Source organism: Bombus affinis, chromosome 6, assembly GCF_024516045.1.
Source record: "Bombus affinis isolate iyBomAffi1 chromosome 6, iyBomAffi1.2, whole genome shotgun sequence".
Lineage (NCBI taxonomy): Eukaryota > Metazoa > Arthropoda > Insecta > Hymenoptera > Apidae > Bombus > Bombus affinis.
In genome coordinates this window covers 9,878,416-9,898,302 of record NC_066349.1, presented here as the reverse complement: position 1 = coordinate 9,898,302, position 19,887 = coordinate 9,878,416, and the positions used below count along the sequence as shown (strand labels likewise).

General features: G+C 27.8%; 3 protein-coding genes across 4 annotated transcripts; 1 reads left to right on the top strand and 2 right to left on the bottom strand.

The window, feature by feature from the left end:
• Positions 1 to 12: 12 nt before the first annotated feature.
• Positions 13 to 6,962, bottom strand: LOC126917599 (putative autophagy-related protein 11). The gene is made up of 11 exons (XM_050724642.1): positions 6,814 to 6,962; positions 6,409 to 6,497; positions 6,209 to 6,267; positions 1,981 to 6,122; positions 1,613 to 1,911; positions 1,317 to 1,492; positions 1,084 to 1,238; positions 870 to 959; positions 693 to 755; positions 480 to 596; positions 13 to 353 (listed from the first exon to the last, which is right to left on the bottom strand). Exons 1-11 carry the CDS (start codon positions 6,844 to 6,846, stop codon positions 279 to 281), a joined length of 5,298 nt encoding a protein of 1,765 aa, XP_050580599.1. The 5' UTR covers positions 6,847 to 6,962; the 3' UTR covers positions 13 to 278.
• Positions 6,963 to 7,156: 194 nt separating this feature from the next.
• LOC126917610 (thioredoxin, mitochondrial) lies at positions 7,157 to 9,709 on the top strand. Its single transcript, XM_050724676.1, has 4 exons — positions 7,157 to 7,316; positions 7,687 to 7,891; positions 7,938 to 8,105; positions 8,207 to 9,709. Exon 4 carries the CDS (start codon positions 8,335 to 8,337, stop codon positions 8,758 to 8,760), a length of 426 nt encoding a protein of 141 aa, XP_050580633.1. The 5' UTR covers positions 7,157 to 7,316; positions 7,687 to 7,891; positions 7,938 to 8,105; positions 8,207 to 8,334; the 3' UTR covers positions 8,761 to 9,709.
• Positions 9,710 to 10,562: 853 nt separating this feature from the next.
• On the bottom strand, positions 10,563 to 19,799 carry LOC126917598 (pecanex-like protein 1). 2 transcript variants are annotated; one of them, XM_050724640.1, is made up of 15 exons: positions 19,442 to 19,799; positions 18,913 to 19,159; positions 18,479 to 18,757; positions 18,025 to 18,377; positions 17,804 to 17,947; positions 17,479 to 17,723; positions 17,146 to 17,405; positions 13,741 to 17,051; positions 13,197 to 13,658; positions 12,984 to 13,128; positions 12,646 to 12,904; positions 12,220 to 12,573; positions 12,014 to 12,138; positions 11,667 to 11,944; positions 10,563 to 11,585 (listed from the first exon to the last, which is right to left on the bottom strand). In XM_050724640.1, the coding sequence occupies exons 1-15, from the start codon at positions 19,592 to 19,594 to the stop codon at positions 11,304 to 11,306; spliced, it is 6,897 nt and encodes a 2,298-aa protein (XP_050580597.1). In that variant the 5' UTR covers positions 19,595 to 19,799; the 3' UTR covers positions 10,563 to 11,303. The 2 variants fall into 2 exon arrangements, with proteins under 2 accessions (XP_050580597.1, XP_050580598.1); XM_050724641.1 differs by having other exon boundaries at positions 12,014 to 12,126.
• Between the last annotated feature and the right edge of the window lie 88 nt (positions 19,800 to 19,887).

The window sequence follows — 19,887 nt, the reverse complement described above, 5'->3', positions numbered from 1 at the left end:
TAAAACTTTGAATATTATTGTTATTAAAAAATTATTTAATGACTGTCAAAATAAGATATGAATATAAATATTTTTTTGTATACTATTTGCTTTTTCGAATTGTCTGCTGTTGTATTCTATTCTACTTTGTATTATTATATTATATTCTATTTGTTACATATATATATTATACAACTATTATATAATTAGATGTGAGAGCCTTAATGAAAATACATTTCTTTTTTACAATTATAATAATAATTATTATTAAACATTTTATATTACGTACGTACGTACTCTCATCTATCATTTGCGTTACGATATTTTCGGAATATGCTACTTCTTCTACGACCTCTTGGTGTAACAATAACTTTCTATAAAAAATGTAATTTAATATTTACATAATCTATGTAAAAATTTTTTATTTATTATATTATTAAATGTAAGAAACAAGAAGTATGAAAGTAATAAATTATTTTTAAACAATATGAGTAACTTACCTCGTCTTGACCTCGTGGAAGGAATAAACTTCTCAGTGTTCGTGGTGTAGTCGTTGCCCTTTCTTTGCCGTTTCTTTCTCTTAATATTCTTGAATTTGGGCTTCTTAGTTCATTACCCTCCAATTTTGAAGTATATGTTAGAAATAAATCTTCAGGTCAAATGATACAAATATATTGATATACAAATATACTAGAATTACTCATTACATTTACCTGTATTGATAATCTTCCTCCGTTTTTACTAGGAGTTGGAGGCCCAGGCTTTTTATATGATGTCTACAAAATAAATATTAAAATGTGTATAATGTGACGCGAATAACGAGTGTTTTAAGAATAATGTTATGCCCTAAAAATTCATTATTTGTTTGTAAAATTATCTTAGGTACATACCTGAGTTCTATCCTTTTTCTTAGCTTTTTGTTCAGGAAGCAAACTTTGACTCAAACTATCATTAAATATATCATCTGGAACTGAACCTGCCTATGATTGAATTAAAAACAATAAAATACATACATCTTTATATACATACAAGTAAAATTAATATAGCAATGAATTCAGAATTGCAATTATATAAATATAAATGTATTATATATGACTTGCTTACTTTAATCTCTTCTTCTGTAAATGGTAGAGGATGAAATTGCATTTCAGCAGGATAAGATGACTTTAAATGAGGTTTGCAAAGAGCATTTCTTTTTTTCAAAATAGATAATCTATCTGCATCAATGATATACGAAGAATTACTGTCTTTCATGTCAGCTAATAATTTGAATTTATATAATTAATGGTTTAAATAATTTAGAATTAGTTTTACTTAATAAATTATTTTTAATTTACCTAAATAAATATTATCAAGTACTTCTCCTTCTTCATCCTCTGCATTAAATGCATTGCCCATTGTTTGTATACTTTTAATACTACATCTTTTTTCGTATGTTGTTCTTTCTTGTATTACTGAAATTTTATGTAAAACATCTTCTTTAGTTTCTCCCAATAAGTATTTTTTCTCACATCTGAAAAAGAAAAGATTTGAACAATATCTGCTAGGATATCTAAAAATAGATAGATCTGCAAATATCTAAAAGGATGAAATAATTTTTAATCATCATTCATTATTATAAAACCAGTCTTACTTAGGATTTTTATGTTCCATTAAAGAAACTATATTTTGATCTAAATTTTGATATTTAGTTTTTAATTCAATTAATTCCTTCTGCAATTTTTCCTTTTCTTGTTTTTCACTTAACAGGTTCTCTCCAACACTCCAAAGCTGTGAACTTAAGCTAGCAACATGTACCTTATATTTGCTTAATTCATCTGCCTGTTTACGACATTGTAGTTCCATTTTTCTTTGTAACGATTCTAATTTTTCTTGTACACATTGTTCTTGTTCTCTATTTAGCTTTGTTATTTGTTCATTATATAGCATTTTCTGTAATATTTGTTACAAAAATAAGTAAACTACGAGAAGTGCAATATATACAAATATTAATATACCTACCATGTTTTGTTTAATTTCATCTATTTTAACTTTATATTTATCATGAATATCTTTTAGTTGAATATCAATATCTTCTTTCTTTGATCGCTTGCTTAACTCATTCCTTTCTTCTTGCAGTTTTAAATTCTGCTCTTTTAATTGTGTTACTTCTTTCTTTAAGTTTTCTATCTCTTTTAATGATGTTTTCATTTCTTGTACCTTAATACTAAGTTCATCTATATCATCTTTTAATCTTACATTGTTTGTGTGTGCACAGTTTAATTTACTTTCTAAGTTATTCTTAGCTTCTGTCAGTTCATTAATTTGGAATCGTAACTTTTTCTCTGATTCAGATTGGAATTTTGTTTCATCACATTTAAAATCATTTTCAAAAGAAATAACCAATTTTGAAAAATCATCTATTTCATTCTGCAATTGAGTAATGTTTTCTTGTAATATTTTATTTTTATCTAATTCTGCTTCAATAATTGTTTTCTGCTCAAAAAAGATGTCTGAAGAAATATCTAATATCTGTTCACTTTCTTCTTTCAAGGAAATATCTTTTACTTTTTGTTCAAACCATAAAAATTGGTCCCATAAGATATTCTGTAACGGTTTTATATTTTGAAAATGATGAATATGATACTTAAGTAATGTATTTTCTAAATATGTTTGTTTACTTTGTATATGCTTTAATTCATCACACACAGATTTATCTATCATGAGAACATTATAGGAACTTGTTAATAAATTGTCCCATTTTTGTTTTAATGTATTTAAAGATGTATCTAAATTTTCTCTTGACTTTATAATGTTATTTAAATAATCTTTTAATGATTCCTTATATGCGATAAGAGTGTTTATTCGTTTTATACGCTCTTCTTGTAAATTATTTAGTTCTTGTATCTTAATTTCCAATAATTTTATTTCTTCACATTTTGTAATATAATTATCTACCATTATTGTTTGATTTTTTAGAGTTTTATTTAAGTTTGTATTCTCATTTGAAAGTTGTAAAATTAATTCACGTGATACCTGTATTTCATTAATGGACTCCTTTAAAGTTCTTAAAATATTTTTATTTGTATCATCATTATTTATATCTTGTACATTGTCTATAGTATTAATATAAGAATTTTCATTCTTAGTAACTTCTGCAATTGTAAATTTTAAGCCATTTGCTGAATGTTGTAATTCTTCACAAATTTGTATAACTTCTAATCTTTTTGTATCTTCAATTTTACAATATTCCCTATTTTTATTAAGTTCGTCCTTTTCTTTCTTTACTATTTGTTGTAATTCTTCTATAATTTTGTTTTGTTTATAAGACTCTGTTTGTAATTTAAAATTTGTACTTTGCAAATTCTGACATAATAATTTTTGGTCTTCAAGTTGTTTACAAAGTACTCTTTTGGATTCATTGAATTCTTTTTGTAATTCTTCTAATTGTAAACATTTTTCCTTTAAAGCTTTCTCTTGAGTTTTTAAAACTGCATCTTGATTTGTTCTTACTTCCTGCAGATTTATAATTACTTCTTTCAATTTAACTTCAGAAGCAATTGTTTCTTTTGATAACTTTTCAAATTTATTTTCCACAAGTTTCAATGTTTCCTGTTTTAATTTTACTTCTATATTTAGTTTATCTAAGTGACACTGTTTTTCCAATAATTTTGTTTCCAGTTCTTTTATAAAATTTTTCATCTTAATTTCTTCTTCTGTTTGTAAATGCATTATATGATCTTTTTCTAATTTTAAGGAAGTAATTTCATCAATTAGGTTTTCTATTTTTTTGTCTTTAAATTTGAATTCATCTAACATATTACATACTTCTTGCTGAGATTTTTCAAATTTATCATTTACATTATTTAAATCCAATAGAATTTTGTTATTCTCAGATTTAAGATCTTTATGTTGTTTCTGAAATACTTCTTGTACCTCCTCAAATTTTTCCAATTTTTGTGTAAACTCTGTTAATTTTTGTTTAGTACAAATTAATTCTGTCTCCAAATGATTTGTTATTTCCTTATTTTTTATTAAATCATTTTCTAACATAACATTAAAACTTATACTATCTTCTAATTTCTTTTTATTATCTGTAAGTTCATCTTTCAGTTGGTACTTGGAAAGCTGTTCTTTCGTGTAATTAGTATATAATATTTTATAAGCATTTAAAATACTTTTAGTAGTTTCTTCATTATATTTTTTATACTCATTTATCTGATTTAATATATCTTTTTTCATTAAATAAAATTCTGACTCAAAAGTTCGAATATTTTTCTTTAATGTTTCTATATACATAGAAGAAGCTTGTAAGAGTGCATCCTTTTTATTTACTTTTTCTTCATATACATATATGACTTTTTCTAAAGTTTGTTTTTGGAGTTCAATTTGTTTTAAATACGAAATTTTTTCAGAATATTTTTCTGTAACATTAGTAAGCTCGTTAATTTTGGTTGTACTTTCTGCGACAGTTTTTCTTAATTTTGATATTTCTGTAGTATTCTGTTCATCCTTTTGTTCTAATTTAGATATTTGTAATTGAAAATTTTCAAGTTTTAATTTAGCTTCATTCATGTTATTACTTAATGATTCCAATTCTAGTTGCTTCAAAGTATACTTCTGATTAAAATTATATAGTATTATTCGTAAATATTCTATTAGTTCTGTAGTTGTTTTGTTGTCTAATTTATCTTCTACACAATCAGTTTCTAAATTATGTAATATAATCTCTTTTAAATTTGTATTATATAGATCAACAGAGGTTTTATATGAACTATTTTGATCTTTAAAATCTTGAATATGTTTAAGATTTTCAGATATTTGTGCTTTAACTTCAGTAAGCTCAGTGTTTAATTTAACATTATTTATATTTTCTTTGTTTAAAGATTCTTCCAAATCTTTAATTTTTCCTAACAGAGAATTCTTTTCAGTAATCAACACATCTTTGGATTTTTCAATGACTGACAAAGATTCTTTTTGAGAAGTATATAACATTTCTAAATTTTTATTTTGTTTTATTAGAGATTCTTTCTCTTGTTGTAAGATTTCAATTTGTTTAGTCGATTCATTTATGATTACATTTAATTTAGTTTCCGTACTTTGTAATATTTGCCTCTCTTTCTTTAAAAGTTGTGTTGTACTTTCATACTCTTGATTTGCAGATTTCAGTTTTTCATTTACAACATCAAGTTGTGTCTTTAGTAAAGCAGATTCTTCTTTCGCTTCTTGTAATTGAATATCAATTACAGAACTTAAAACTTCACTGGTATCTAAAGATGCTGAAGATGAATTTAAGGGTACTATATCATCAATTTCAAAACTTTGTTCTTCAATTGTCGTTTTTCTAAGTTCTTTTAAATGAGTACGCAACTCTTCATTGGTCTTTTTTAAATTTACTAGTTCCCTATCCTTAATTTCTCCCTGGATCTGCATGTTTTCTAAAGATTTTTCACAATTTTCTACTTTGTCTCTAAAATATATATATTGCATTTGTATAGATGTTAACTTTTTTGTCAATGTATCAGCATCTGCTTCAAGTTTATCTATGTTACATTGCTTCTGCAATAGCTGATCTTCTAAATGATCTATTTCCTTTCTGTAATATTGTTCATAATCTATTGTGCCCTTATTCTTTTTGCAAGATTGTGGAGTAGTCGGTTTCATTTTTTCTTCTCTTAAAACTTTTATTTCTGCACTCTTTTCCTGTAATTTCTTCTGTAGACTTTGTATTTTGTTTTGTTGAATTCGTATATCTTCCTGTAAATCAATTTTCTCAAACCTCTCTACTTCTAATTCACTTTTCAACATTCTTAATTCCCTATTTTTGTCATTCAATAACTTATGACTTTGAGCAGACCATGTTACAGGAGAATCAAAAAAGTTCTTAAGAGCTTTTCCTTTAGGCGTGACAGGTATTTTTGATGCATCATTCTCTATTCTAGCAATTATTTCTTTTAATGTTTCTTTGTTTATGTCTTTCTTATATGGGATAGTCATTTCAAGAAATGATTTAATCTTAAGTTGCGTTTCATGTTGCAAATTAAAACACATTTGATGATGAAATGAAGGTTCTTGAGGTACAAGCAATAAAAATAAAGATGCAATATAAATGTGTTCCATTTCCCCCATATTTTTATCATCAAATTTATATTTTGGATATTCATCTGTAAAAAAAGATATGAAAAATATATAATATATTCCTATAAAGTAATTATATAATATAGGAAATATTTATCATATATTTACATACCTTGTAAGTATTTTACTATAATATTTTCTGTGTCTGTATCTTTAGTACCATTCCATGAACTATAAAGCAAAATATGTTTGACAAGAATAAATATATTCTAATAGAATGAATATTATGAATACACATTATTTACATTAAAAAAGAAACTCATTAAATATTTCATTAAAGATTTAAATGTAAATATATAAAAAATTACTTACAATGATTTTATTAATTTCTTGTAAACCTTCCCATTATCCAATTCTTTTAAATCTTTAACATTTGTTTCTGATATATCTAAACAATTTAGCTGAAAAAGTATGAATTTTTGTTAGAATAAATTATAACGTAAATATTTACATTGCACTTACATTATTTATAAGTAAACACTTCCAAACATTCTATAAATATAACCAAAATATTTATTATTTAATAAGAATTTTATTATATTTTAATTATACATCAAAATATTTATTAATGAATATCTGTAATAGTGTAACAGAAACTAAAATTTAATTTGTTCATCTTAATTAAATAATTGTATTATAATATAATTTGGAATAATTCATTGAAATATTAGTTATTGATTGTTTATAAATTTCTGTTTATATGGCATTAATACTAACCCATTCCAATAAAACTCCGATCCATAGTTTCATGATATAAAAAAGGCAATTACTTATTTACGCTTGTAAAAATAATAATAGTTAGAACTTGTACGCTCCTTCGACGTATACTTTTAACGTTCCATTGAAGGTACGTTTAATTTCAAATATTCACTGCTTACTTCACTTTGCAGGTTAGGCTGCCTATTTATATTATTATAAAAATATCCCTACATACTGCATATATATTTACTTAAAGTCCCTAAACTTACTAAATTTTTGCCATTTTTTAATGAATAATACAAAATGTATAAAAGTTAACAGTGTAAAATATGTATAGAATAAGTTAATTATTTCTAATTTTAATTTTTCGCATATTATACATATTATTACATATATACATATTATCTTATTAAAATATAAGTAGTCAACTTATGTTATAAACTTGTTTGCAACAATTTATAGTTGAAAGATACAGATTATAATATAATTGTTTGTTGATGTTTAATTATCTTTTTCTATCAGTACGTAATAAATGATTTTTTAATATTTTTTATAAATAAGTTATTGATATATAATATAATTGTGCTATTTTCAAAAAATTGTAAAATATGAATAGATAAAGGTAATATATATATAAGAAAATATTCATATTTATTATGGATTTTATGCATATATTGTTTAAATAATGAAAAATAATGATAAACATTCATTATTACAATAAGAATTTAAGTTTTTATATTTATATATCTTTATTAACTTTCTCTTAGCTTTCTTATCTTATCAAAATCATTATTTAACATCTGTATGTTCTATAATTCTCGTATTATTAATTCATTAAATTATATTAAACCATGTATTTATATATATAAATTACGAATTTCTTGTTTTTAGTGACATGACTAATTTGATATTTGGAGTTGGTATAGGATTGTTTCTTATTTTAATTCTTTGGGCTTTCGCTGTATTAGTATATATTATTTCTTTAAAAATTGAAAAGAAAATTGGTACTCTTGCTATACTTACAGTTAGTATATGCACAATCGTTTTACTTATATTGCCAATTGCATCAGAGAAATCTAATACCACTGACAAAAAGGTAAATAATTATTTTAATATGAAGTTTTAATATTTATTTATATTAGATACATAATTTGTTACAGATATATGATCATTTATTCATCTGGCGTATCTTATTACTAATATTATTAGTAATATCATCTATTATTAGTTTAGTGGGATATGTAATATTTGAGATAACAAAATCTATCAGACCAGTTCGAATAACTAATTGGATCTTTTAAAAACCTGTAGTAAGTATTATTCCTTTGTTATAATTATTACAATAATGATATTCAGTTAAAGTAAGTTTAAAAGTACATTATTAATTGTTTCCATTTCTATGAATTTTCAGAATTTATTAATAAAACGGAAGTAGTTCTTACTATGTAAGATAATTGGAAAAGACTAGTTTAGCCTGATCTTTCTATATTTAATGTCTTTGCCTGATTTGTGATATAGTAATATTTAAAAAATTATAAAATGTTGCGTAGCATTACTAAGCTTTCATCAGCTCTAGTGAGATCTGTTTCTTCGTCATGCCAGAAAAATAAGCAATTTGAAATAAATAATAATAGTGAATTTGTTAGCAAGGTAATGAACAGTTCAGTACCAGTCATTGTAAATTTTCATGCTGAGTGGTGTGATCCTTGTAAAATATTGACACCTAAATTAATAGAACTCATAGGACCAATGGATAAACTGGATCTTGCTATTGTTAATTTGGAATCAAATCCAGAATTAGTATATATTTTTGAAGTAAAAGCTGTACCAGCTATTATAGCAATTTCAAGTGGATTAGTGGTTGATAAATTTGTAGGTTTAACTGACTTAGATGTCATAGAAAATTTAATACAAAAACTTACGAATACACCGATAAATTCTGAAAATGATAAGGGAAAAATTTAATATGTATCTCATATATTATATAAAATTATTAAAATAAATAATTTAATACATTTTGTTAGTTTGAATTGAGCTATGTAATGTTGTTTCATTGAGCAATAATATTATGTGATGCTAGGGTAAAAATATGAAATAGTAATTTCAAAAAAGATAACATTTTTATTTTTTTATTTATAATTTTTATAATATCTGTGTTAATCATTTTACAAACACTTAGTAATTTGTTATATATATCAATAATATTATAACATGGTTATAAAATGATTTTTGAACTGATTGTGTATTACATACAATATGCTATATTAATTAATATTAATGGCCTTTTTTAGTCTACCATTTCGTGACATTAACTATACTTATTGATCTAATCCTAGTTTAAAACTGAAGTATATTTCAAGGAACTTACTTTCTTTGTATAATCGCTATCGCTATCTGTATATCTCTTATTGGAATACAGTTAATGAGATTAACATGATTTATTTCAATAAAATTCGTTTAAAGCATATTATGCAATAAAGTTAACAATGGCTCATTAAATAATGAATGTAAATCTAAGATGATAAAGCGTAAGTAATGCAAGGATTTAAAACAAACTGTTATTTAGTTTGACTTCTAATTTTATATTTATTTTTAATTTTGAAGTAATTCTGTACAATCTATGTATGAAATTACTGTTAATTACAGATAGTAGGCCAAAGATTTAATAAAAAACATTTAATCCATGTATTCCCTGGTAAAGTAGATTTTTTTGTCCCTTGGCAGCAAGCGATACATAAATGTGTACCAACAATTAAAAGACTAGCTAAAATTTTTGTATCAGTCAGATGCTTTCAAAAAACACCATAATAAGGCAATGCTGTGATTCTTTGGTTACTTGCAAAACTTTTTATCTTTTGTGTTAAACATATTTAAACCTTTTCCTATTTTTTTCTTTTTTTTTTTTTTTTTTTTTTTTAAGCAAAAGAGTACTTTGTACTTTTGCAAGCAACCCTATCATTCTTATTAGTTTAGTAATCAGTATATATTTTAATATGTACAAAATTAGGTGAAAACTTTCAATGAATCACTTTCGTAAGAGAAGAAATGATAATAAATTTATTTTTCTTCTCTGGATAAATATTGTGGTGTATTTGTCCATAATAATATTTATTACGATATTTGGTTTTGTTTGGCTTTATTATTATTAATTATTATTCCCAATGAAAATTATAAGAGGCATATATCAAATATAAATACACCATCATAGTTATCCAGATTGTTATACAATAAAGATATACAAGTGAAAGATTGTGGAGTTACATTTAACACTACTATTAATGCACCGATATGTTTTGTAGAGGCAATCTCATGGCCCCACAAAATTACACATTCAGTAAATACATTTGGACGCTTTAATCTTGCAGAAATGTTACGCATATATATATTTACAACTTATATATTAAATAGTTTAAAAAAAATGTAACAAAATGTAGAAAAACACGAATGATATATACAAATTTCTTCTGATGTTACTTGTTGTTATTGAGCATATTCGATACTAGTAATATAGAAATACGTTTTTCATTTTTTAATAAATAATATAATTTGTAATAACTTTTATTCTTACATTCTAATTTACTCCTAGAGATTCGTTATAAATTGTATTATTATAACTTCAAAATAAAGTTTTAACAACAGCAATTATTGGGTTTATCTTCTTTAATTTTACCTTAGATTATTGGCAATTGAAATAATAACTTTGCAAATTGTAGGTTTATGATCTCATTTTATAAAATTATTAACAATGGTATAAAATAGAACGCAAATATAGCAAAATTAATATTTAAATATATTCAATATTATTACATTTTATACTAACAAAGTAATAGTTTAGCTAGTTAACAACAAGTAATATCTAGTTTTCATCGCTAGTAAATCATCTAATCATTATATAATACAGAATATAATACAACATGATACAATTTACTTTGCATTGAATAACTTGGCGATTGACATTAGTCTTCTCAGTAAATGTGTAAGAAGTAATAATTCTTTAATTACTATAGTAAATATTAACTGCTTTTTGTATGAGTTTTAGAAAGTCATCTTTTCCGAGAATATTTTAAAAGAACTGTATCTATTGGGAAATCATTGCAATGAAAATAACACAAATACCAATGATATCGAGAAAATGGAAATTTTAGAAAAATCGTGTAATGAAGAGTATTCTGTAGCTATATGTATATGTATATGTATATGTATATGTATATGTATATGTATATGTTATGTACTGTGACATACATGCGCTGGTGCACGAATGCATTCTCTCTTTCTCTCTTATATATTAGAATTAAGAAACTAGTGTTAAAATTCGTCGCTTTTCAGTATTTACAATTTCAAGAACAATCTTTCATCAAAAACCTTTGTATTTATTATTTTATAACTGGAATGAATTCTTCATTTTTAATGCATTCTTATCTATTTGCAATGCATGACGTAGATTCAAAAAATGACTGTATGAAAATCGCCTTAATGTATATTACTGCAGAAAATTAAAAAATACTTCATCATACTTCTGCCCCCAAATCTTTTACACCTTGTTCTGCTATTGGAACATATTTATCATCAATTTTGACAAGTAAGATAACTTTATCTACGTGAGACCGCCGATTAGGATCACGATGATTCGGAGACCAACAATGAACAACGCATCCTTCCATACCTCTTTCAGGTACCCAATGCTGCCATCCAGATCTACCACCCTGTTGTCTCATTCTCTCATCTGGCCAAATTACATCTATGCGGCGACCCAAATTAATAGCATCATAGACTTGGTTAGGATCTATGATCTGATAACAGATAAATATACATAATTTTTTATGAACTAAAGAGAGAGATGTGTCTCAAAATAAATTTTGTTTTCTACTTACACGTACTCGTTGTAAGATTTCATCCTTTTCGGGTTTATTTATGAAACTCGTTTCACATTTCGTTTCAGTTTTAATATCACTATTGCTAAGAAGACCGGCTAAACTGGCAAGCGTCGAAGTTGTAGGTTTTCCAACCGAAGCCAAAGATCCTCTATTTCCACCTAAAGATCCAGTGTTTGCTCTTCCTAAAGAACCACGTCCAGTCGATCCACCAATTTGGCACCCAGAGTCTATGGATTGTGAACCAGATGTATTATGACCTGTTGATTGTCCATAACCTACATAAAAAATTTTATTTTTATATTGTAAAGTCATCAATATAGATGATGCATGATGATTGGAAATACCTAAATGAATATTATATGTAGTCATTGCATACACTCCATCATTTCCAAAACCTCCATCATCTTGAGATCCTGTCCCTCCTGATGAACAACCCTGACCACACCTTCTTCTAATTCTATAAATAATACTTGTAATAATAATAAACTTTATGAACTTTCATTAATAAATTATGGTTTATATAATTATATGACATAATAATAAGACATACCTTTGCCATAGTTTTAAGATATTGCTTTTAATTATATCGAGACTCAAAGGCCCACCGATTATGGAACATAATTGTTCATTAGTCTCTGCATAACTAGTTATTAATGGTGAAACGTAAATCGGGTACCCAATTGGTTGATCACAGGAACTATTTATGATGTTCCTAAGAGCTTGTTTAGCATTTTGTATAGAACCTCGCTCAGGATTCCTATTTCTCAAGTAAACTAACTCTTGTTGCTGTCCAGCCCATAAGCCACGAACACATTCACGATTCATTTTAATCACCCGAAAACTTAAAAAGCGTTTGTTAAGCATTATCACCTTATATTCATCAATACCATCATCAAGTACATGTCTATAAATAGAAATAATGAATATTAATAATGTAATAAGTTAACATTTTATAAATATCGCATTGCTAAAATACCTGAGAGCTAAAAGACTGGGTGCACCATTTAAGACAGCATTTCTCCACAGTGGATCCGCTTCATGACTAATCACGAGATTTTTATCATGGCTATCTATAGCTTCATAAAGAGCAGACGGTTCACCATACTGCTCTGGACTCATGAAATGATCTTGATGTAGTTTTAATGCCATTCTTACACCTTTTGCCACGACATTTCGTAATAAATCTACGTCATATAAAACCCATTCATCTCGAACAGATGTTATACGGAAATCTCCTAAATATATAAATGTACTTTTTAAACATTATTCTTAAATGTAATCAATTTTTTCATTATTTATTATAAAATAATGTACCTTTAAAAAGAGCATGTAATCCATATAAAAAAAATTCAACACTGGAAACCGTGTTATGAGATAATGCTCCTAAAACACGTCTCCCCAAAAGACTTAAAGCAAGACATAAAGATACCAATGACGAATTTCTTGATTTGTCTAATGTCTAAAACAATTATAAATAAATAATGTTATACAAACGTTAATATAATGTATATATGTTTGAAAAATTACCTTGTCTTGTTTAGTAACGCAATACTGTATCCAATCCAAATAAACATTACAGAAACTACTTCTTGTGATGCCGCATGTTCGGATATCGTAATCTTCATGAATGCTCAAGTTAAAAACTGGATCCAAATCAACGAAATTTTTGTCAAGCGTTATTTTTAGGGCGTCCGAAATATCAGAATTCTCCAACCAATATTTCAGTTTTGGTGATTTAACAGCATAGAAAACAATACTTTTGACATAGTAAGTAACTAGTACTTTACGAAATTCAAACACTTGGAGCATAGAAACTGCTGAATTATCTGAAATCGAGTATCCTTCTAAAACGTATTTAGCACTTGCAACTTCCCAAGCTAACCAGCGTTGACTAAAAGCTGCGTTTACACTTAATACGTTTGAAAAATGACCCATTTCACAACAACAACAATTGTCATTATCTTCAATTCCTTCAGTGATTGCTTCTACCTAAAAATCAAAGCATTTTCAAATTTGAGTGTGTTTGTTATTTTGTTTAGAATTTTCAATATGTAAAATAATATATATATACTTCTCTTTGCTGACAATATGTTCCCCTGAATTCAAGACCTCTTAATTGAAAGGTTACTAGACCGTTTCCTAATTGAACAATATGTACCAAGCAATTCAAGTAATCAGATGCTAGTAGAAAACAATCGCCTTGTTCCACATTTCCCCACCGACCGAGGGCAAGGTCTCCATACAGGCTATGTTGCAGGGATCTTGTTAATTGTTCATAGAAAATTGAATTCAAATTATTATCATCTGCTCCTATGTTTCGATCTAAATGCGAAGACATTCGGGTATTCGAATGATCTACTCTTCTTGTCTTATAATCTCGTTCCCAAAATTTCACTGGACGTACATATGATGATATAAATATTGCACTGCCCAAAAGAGGATTTAAAGGAGTACTTAAAAGTGCAGAAATCCCTGCTTGTAGAAACAGCATAGCAGAATGCGGAACGGAGAAAGGTTGGGCAAATGCATGAAATGCACTACCCCAAGTAATTTGCCAAGGTGCAATATATGTGACTACAAATCGTATTTTCAATAGTAGTTCATAAACTTTTGCAAAAACTATTCCTGTGATAAAATAGTCCACCAAAAATGTTTCGCTGAGATTTCGAAAATCTAGTTTGAAGAACAGAACAGCAAAAATCAAAACCAAATAACGCGTTGATGGATCAGAGTATGCAGATCTTAAAGATTTTAATCCACACACAACTATAATCAATGCTCCCACACTTTCTCCAAACTTAGCTACAATTTTTGATGAACATTCTGTAAGTGCTCCCAAAAATACAACTGGATAGAGAACGTTTCTTTCTAAAAAGCACAGACAAACATATGCCTTTTCAAACCACATAATCTTCACAGGTTCACGAACTTCAAATTGTGCATATTCATGGCTACGTAATACTGGTCTTGATAAGCACAGCCATGGCAATTGTTTTCGAAGTTGTGGTACAATGTAATGTAGCAAAAGTCCAAGGCAACTTGCAATACCCCATAAAACTGGATTCAGTTCTGGTTGTAAGGCTGTAAACACAGTTGAACAATGGATTCCAAAAGATAGAGTACCTATCACTGCACAAACTATTAAATCATTTTTTAATCTTGCATTCACTGTTGCTTTTAATTTTTCAGGTAATGGATCTACCAATTCTGTATCTGACATTTGTTCAGTAAATTTAATTTTTACATGTTTTTTTCTTTCATAAATTCTAAGTTTTACTTCTTTGTATGTTGTGGGTACAGTATCTCTATGAGATGTATTCTCAATGATTTTAGCTTCTTTTTCTTCTGTATAAATTTCTGGAGGCCACAAATTTGTTTTAACAATGTCCCATATTACTGTAGGATCTGAAGATGATCTACTTAAATGGTAAGATATAGCGACTAATAAACCCGCAAAAATAGAGAATAAAATATGCTGTGAAGATTTAGGCTCTGTAAGTGCTCCGTAAGCAAATCCATACAATATAACAACAGTGACTATGCTGCGAGATAGACAATATATTGAAGAAATTAAACTTGTGGTTGCATTTCCACCAAATAAATGGATATCTATATGTTCACAGAGATACATTAGAAAAGTATTAATTTGTGGAAGTAACCCGAAGGAAAATATAATAGGAAAGCATAAAAGAAAAATTAATAAAATATTACGAATCTGTAATAGAACATCATAATCAGTAATCCGTAAACCATATATTCGAAATTCAGATGCTTTAAAATTTCTCAAGGATTCATTAAAGATTAATATGAATCCTGAACACAATATATAATAAACAGGTCGAGAAAATACTATAATGCGATTGAAGCCATGTATTGGGGAAGCTGCATCAGGCTGAACGGATTTTAATAATGAATATTGACAGCCAGCAGTTACAAAACAAAGCATGAAAGCAAATATATCTCGGTAAAATCCTTGTTGGAGCAATACGAGACCCAATCCCGCAACAGCAACTGCTAAAAGCGTCGAAATAATAATCTCAAATATTGTCAAATTTCGATCTAATAAGGCCAACAAAAATAAACGATCGAATCGCACTTTGATATGCGGTAATTTTCCAATTTTCCATTTATAGTAATATTGCTTGTCTTGTCTTGATTGTTTAGGTTTGGATTCAGATCCATCTAAGCCACCAATAAATCGATTCCAAGATAGACTTGTATTTATGTCACCCACTGCACACGTCTGTAATGTTAAGGCAGGCCTATCTCGGCGATTTGAATCTGTTGGGTAAATATTCAAATTGAAATATCCCAATAAATTTCGTAATCTTTGATTTCTCTCTGTCATTGATTCTATACGTGATAATATGTCTTGATGGAACTGATCTCGTTCTAAGGTTTCGAGTTCATATTGAATAGAATTTCCATTATTTTGATGAATTTGATCACGTTCCGAAGTTTCCACTGGATTTGACGATAATGAATTTTGTGCTTTGGTTTGATTGCTTTCTGGACTGGACAGAACAGGTGGTGTATCTATTATAACACTCAAGTCAGGAGAATTCAAAGATAAACTACTATAACTATTACTCAAAGAGTCTATTAATTCCCAATTCGCATCATAATGTAAATTTTGATTAAGTTGTTGACGTAATAATGTATTTAATAATTTATCGTTATTATTAGAAGGAACTTGCGCAGCTGCAGCAACACCAGATCCTTTCTCATCGAAGGTGTAAGCTAGCCAGCGGCCGTTTTCATCTCGAAAATAAGGTACAGTTGCTTCTACAGCATCGTTATGATTAGCAACTAAATGACATTCTTCGTTTGATATCAATCCAAATAAAGCAGTAAGTGGAACGACGTTATCATCTCGATTCCGATCTCGTGGTACACGAGTCGATCGAATCGAACATTTCAAAGGAACACGTCTTTTTCGTGCCGTTCGAGTCTCTGAATTGCGGCTTAATCTTAAATCTGAGACGGTGCTAGATTGACCTGGTAATTCTCGGCCAGATGTCAATAATGTAGCTAACAAGGAAGATGCAAGACTAAGTGTACTTAACTCGTTGTTTGAACCGCTAGTTTGCTCGAATCTATCAAATCTTCCATCTCTTCTTCTATCTTTCTCTCTTTTGACTTCTAATGTTCGTTTTAATTTCTGTCGGGTTTGTTCAGTAGTTGTAATATTATCATCTATAGTTTCTATTGCAGGTTTTGGACGGCTTTGTTTAGGTATTGCACCTTGATGACGTTTGTTATCTGTTTCTACTTGTGGAAGTAACATTCTTTTTGCCTCATTTTCCATATTCGATGAGTATGCTGTATACTCAAAAGGCATCATATTAGATGAACCAGAATCTGGTTCTTTACTATGTAATCCTGTGGAACAAAAATTTACGAATATTACTTTTTCTCGCAATTCTTTTAAAAATAAATACCCATTTGATATAAAAACTTAAAAGTTAAAACTTACCTTTATTTATTCGCGATTCTATTGTACAATCACCACCTTCAAATAATTGATCTATTCCAACTATACTTCCAACGTTTAAAGGATCATCTATATTTTTCGATTTATCTTGTTTATCTTTAAACAAATTTTCTAAATCCGAGAATTCACGGCTGCTTTGGCTTGCATTACTGTATCTTCTTTTAACACCGGACTTTGGTTCTTCAATTAGTGCATCACGAGAATTTGCAGAATCATTATCTACACCACCATCTTCATTACGTCTAAATATGAGGTCAAATTTAAGAAATTTATGGATTAATCGTTTAATATTTACTTTTATTATGTTTAATTTACCTTGAAAATCTATCTTCAAATCGGCTAGTACTAAGACTTCTGTCCCGATTAGAGGTAGCATTAATTTCACAAGTCTTCCGAGTAAGTAATGGACTATAAGAATCCTGAAGGCTAAATCCTCCAGAACTTTCATTAGCAAACTGTTCATCACTTTGTTCTTCTATAGGATGTACTATTTCTGATCCATAACTAAGATATGGTAATAATTGTAATTGGTTTTTTTTTAATGTATTTTGAGGTAATACCTTTAAAATATATACAGTTTTTTAATATAATTTTTCATATAAACACATATATTACTACGACCATATTATCATATTGATACCTTTTTAGTATTAATTGTTTCAAGACTTTGCGGATGGAGAGGTAAATTATTGTCATCTGTAGTGTTTATATTTTTATTAGTAGCACCAATTGTTTCAAGACTTTGTGGATGAATAAGTTGTTGATGTGGCTTTTTTGTAATAACCTTGTAAACAAAGAAAATATGTTAAATACATTACTTAATTATTCGTTTTTCCAAATAGAAAATTCCTTCATTTTTACCTCTAAAGATTGTGGATGTGAGGAAATTTTATTTTTTTCCGTATCTTCTTTTTTGGATATAATTTCTAAACTCTGTGGATGATCATTCATTAAATGTGTTTCCATTGGAATTGAGTTAGAATTGAGACGCCGAACACTTTGGTTTGATTTCCAGTAAGGATAATCATCTCCATGGTGTTCCAATTCTAACGAACTTGTTTGTTTTATTTGACTTTCAGAACCTGTTTTACCAAGACTACCCTGTTTGGAATGACGATTTCGTGAATCTTCAGATGCATGTCTGCATAATTTTCTTGAACCTTGTCGATCCTCTTCAGTAATTACAACACATTTCTGTCTTTTCAATCTTCTTTCTATATGTATTTGAAATTTCCCAAAAGAAATATTAATATGTATAAAAATAGGGTAATATTGCATTATAGAGGTTATATCATAAAAATTACAAAATTAATACCATTTATTATATTTCGAAAACATGGTTCATGATATTGTGCAGAACCTAATTCTGTTTCGTGTATATTTATACTAGATACCATTGGTTTAGTTAGCTGTTGTGCTTCTTCTGAACTTTCTGAGCTATTTTTTCTGTGAATTTCTACTTTCAAATCTATAGTTGAACTAGGCTTATCTCGATTATATTCAGATGTTATACTATCAGCATCTGCATTTTGCACATTTGATTCAATAAAAGAGTTACGTGATGAGCATTCTACAGGTGGTGTATCTGTTTTTCCTATGTGTAAAAATAATAAATTGATAGCAAAATTTTTAAAATATAATTGATATAGTTTTAAAAGTTAATTGTATCAAATTTAAAGATTAATTTTAACATATAAATGGCAAAGTTAATAGATAGATTTAAAAAATAAAAGATATAGTCTATAATACCACTTAAGACTTGCAGTTCTATTCCATGATCTACTTGTTCCTGTGATTGTTCCCTGCATTTATTATGCACTGTGCGTCTTTTTTCACTTTCTGATCTTTGTTGGCTAATAGCTTGACCTGATTCTTCTAAACACTCAGTTGTATCATACATGCAATGAAGTGTATGGTTAACATACTTTATCGTACCAAAAAGTGCTCCAATTGAAGAACAATATGCTATCCAAACATATAACGTCGGTGGAAAATACTATAAAATAAAGAATTGTCATCTTCAAAGTTTATATAACAATTATATGGTATCTTTAAGCGTACAATTATGAAAAACTTATATACGTATATATGCATTTGTATACATATGATGTATGCATCTATATATACACAAATCAAAATTTATAAAGTCCAAATAACAAAACTCAACACATGTTATGTAAATCTACCCGCGGTTAATGTAAACACATACAGTTTATGTTATTTAACTAAAATGAATGACTTGCAACTAAAATTAATGCACACATATAAATATACTTACAAGATATATAATAAACGGTAAACAAAGTAAGAAAAGCCAAATGTACAAGTGAAATGTATTTGAAAAAACGTCGAGACGGGGATCGTAAAACCAGCCTCCTGTCAGGCTCGCCCAGACGCCTTGTCTTAAAATTTCCAGCATTTGAGAACCCATACCAATTGCAAAAGTGCTCCCTCACCATCTTCCCATCACTTGCTGTTTTACAGCTTTATTCGTAGTCTGTCTTTTCTATTTGAAAAATTGCGTGGCAAACAATAAGGCGATACATTTTATCTTGGCTTCTTAATCAATGGATTTCGCGCACACGACTTACTGACTTTGCAGCCATCTTCACATCTCAGATGATTTTGAACATGAACAATATGATTACATATATGATCAAGCTTCTATGATATTTTGCAAAATTACTTTGCACGAGTCATTTATCGACACTTATTATAATTGGT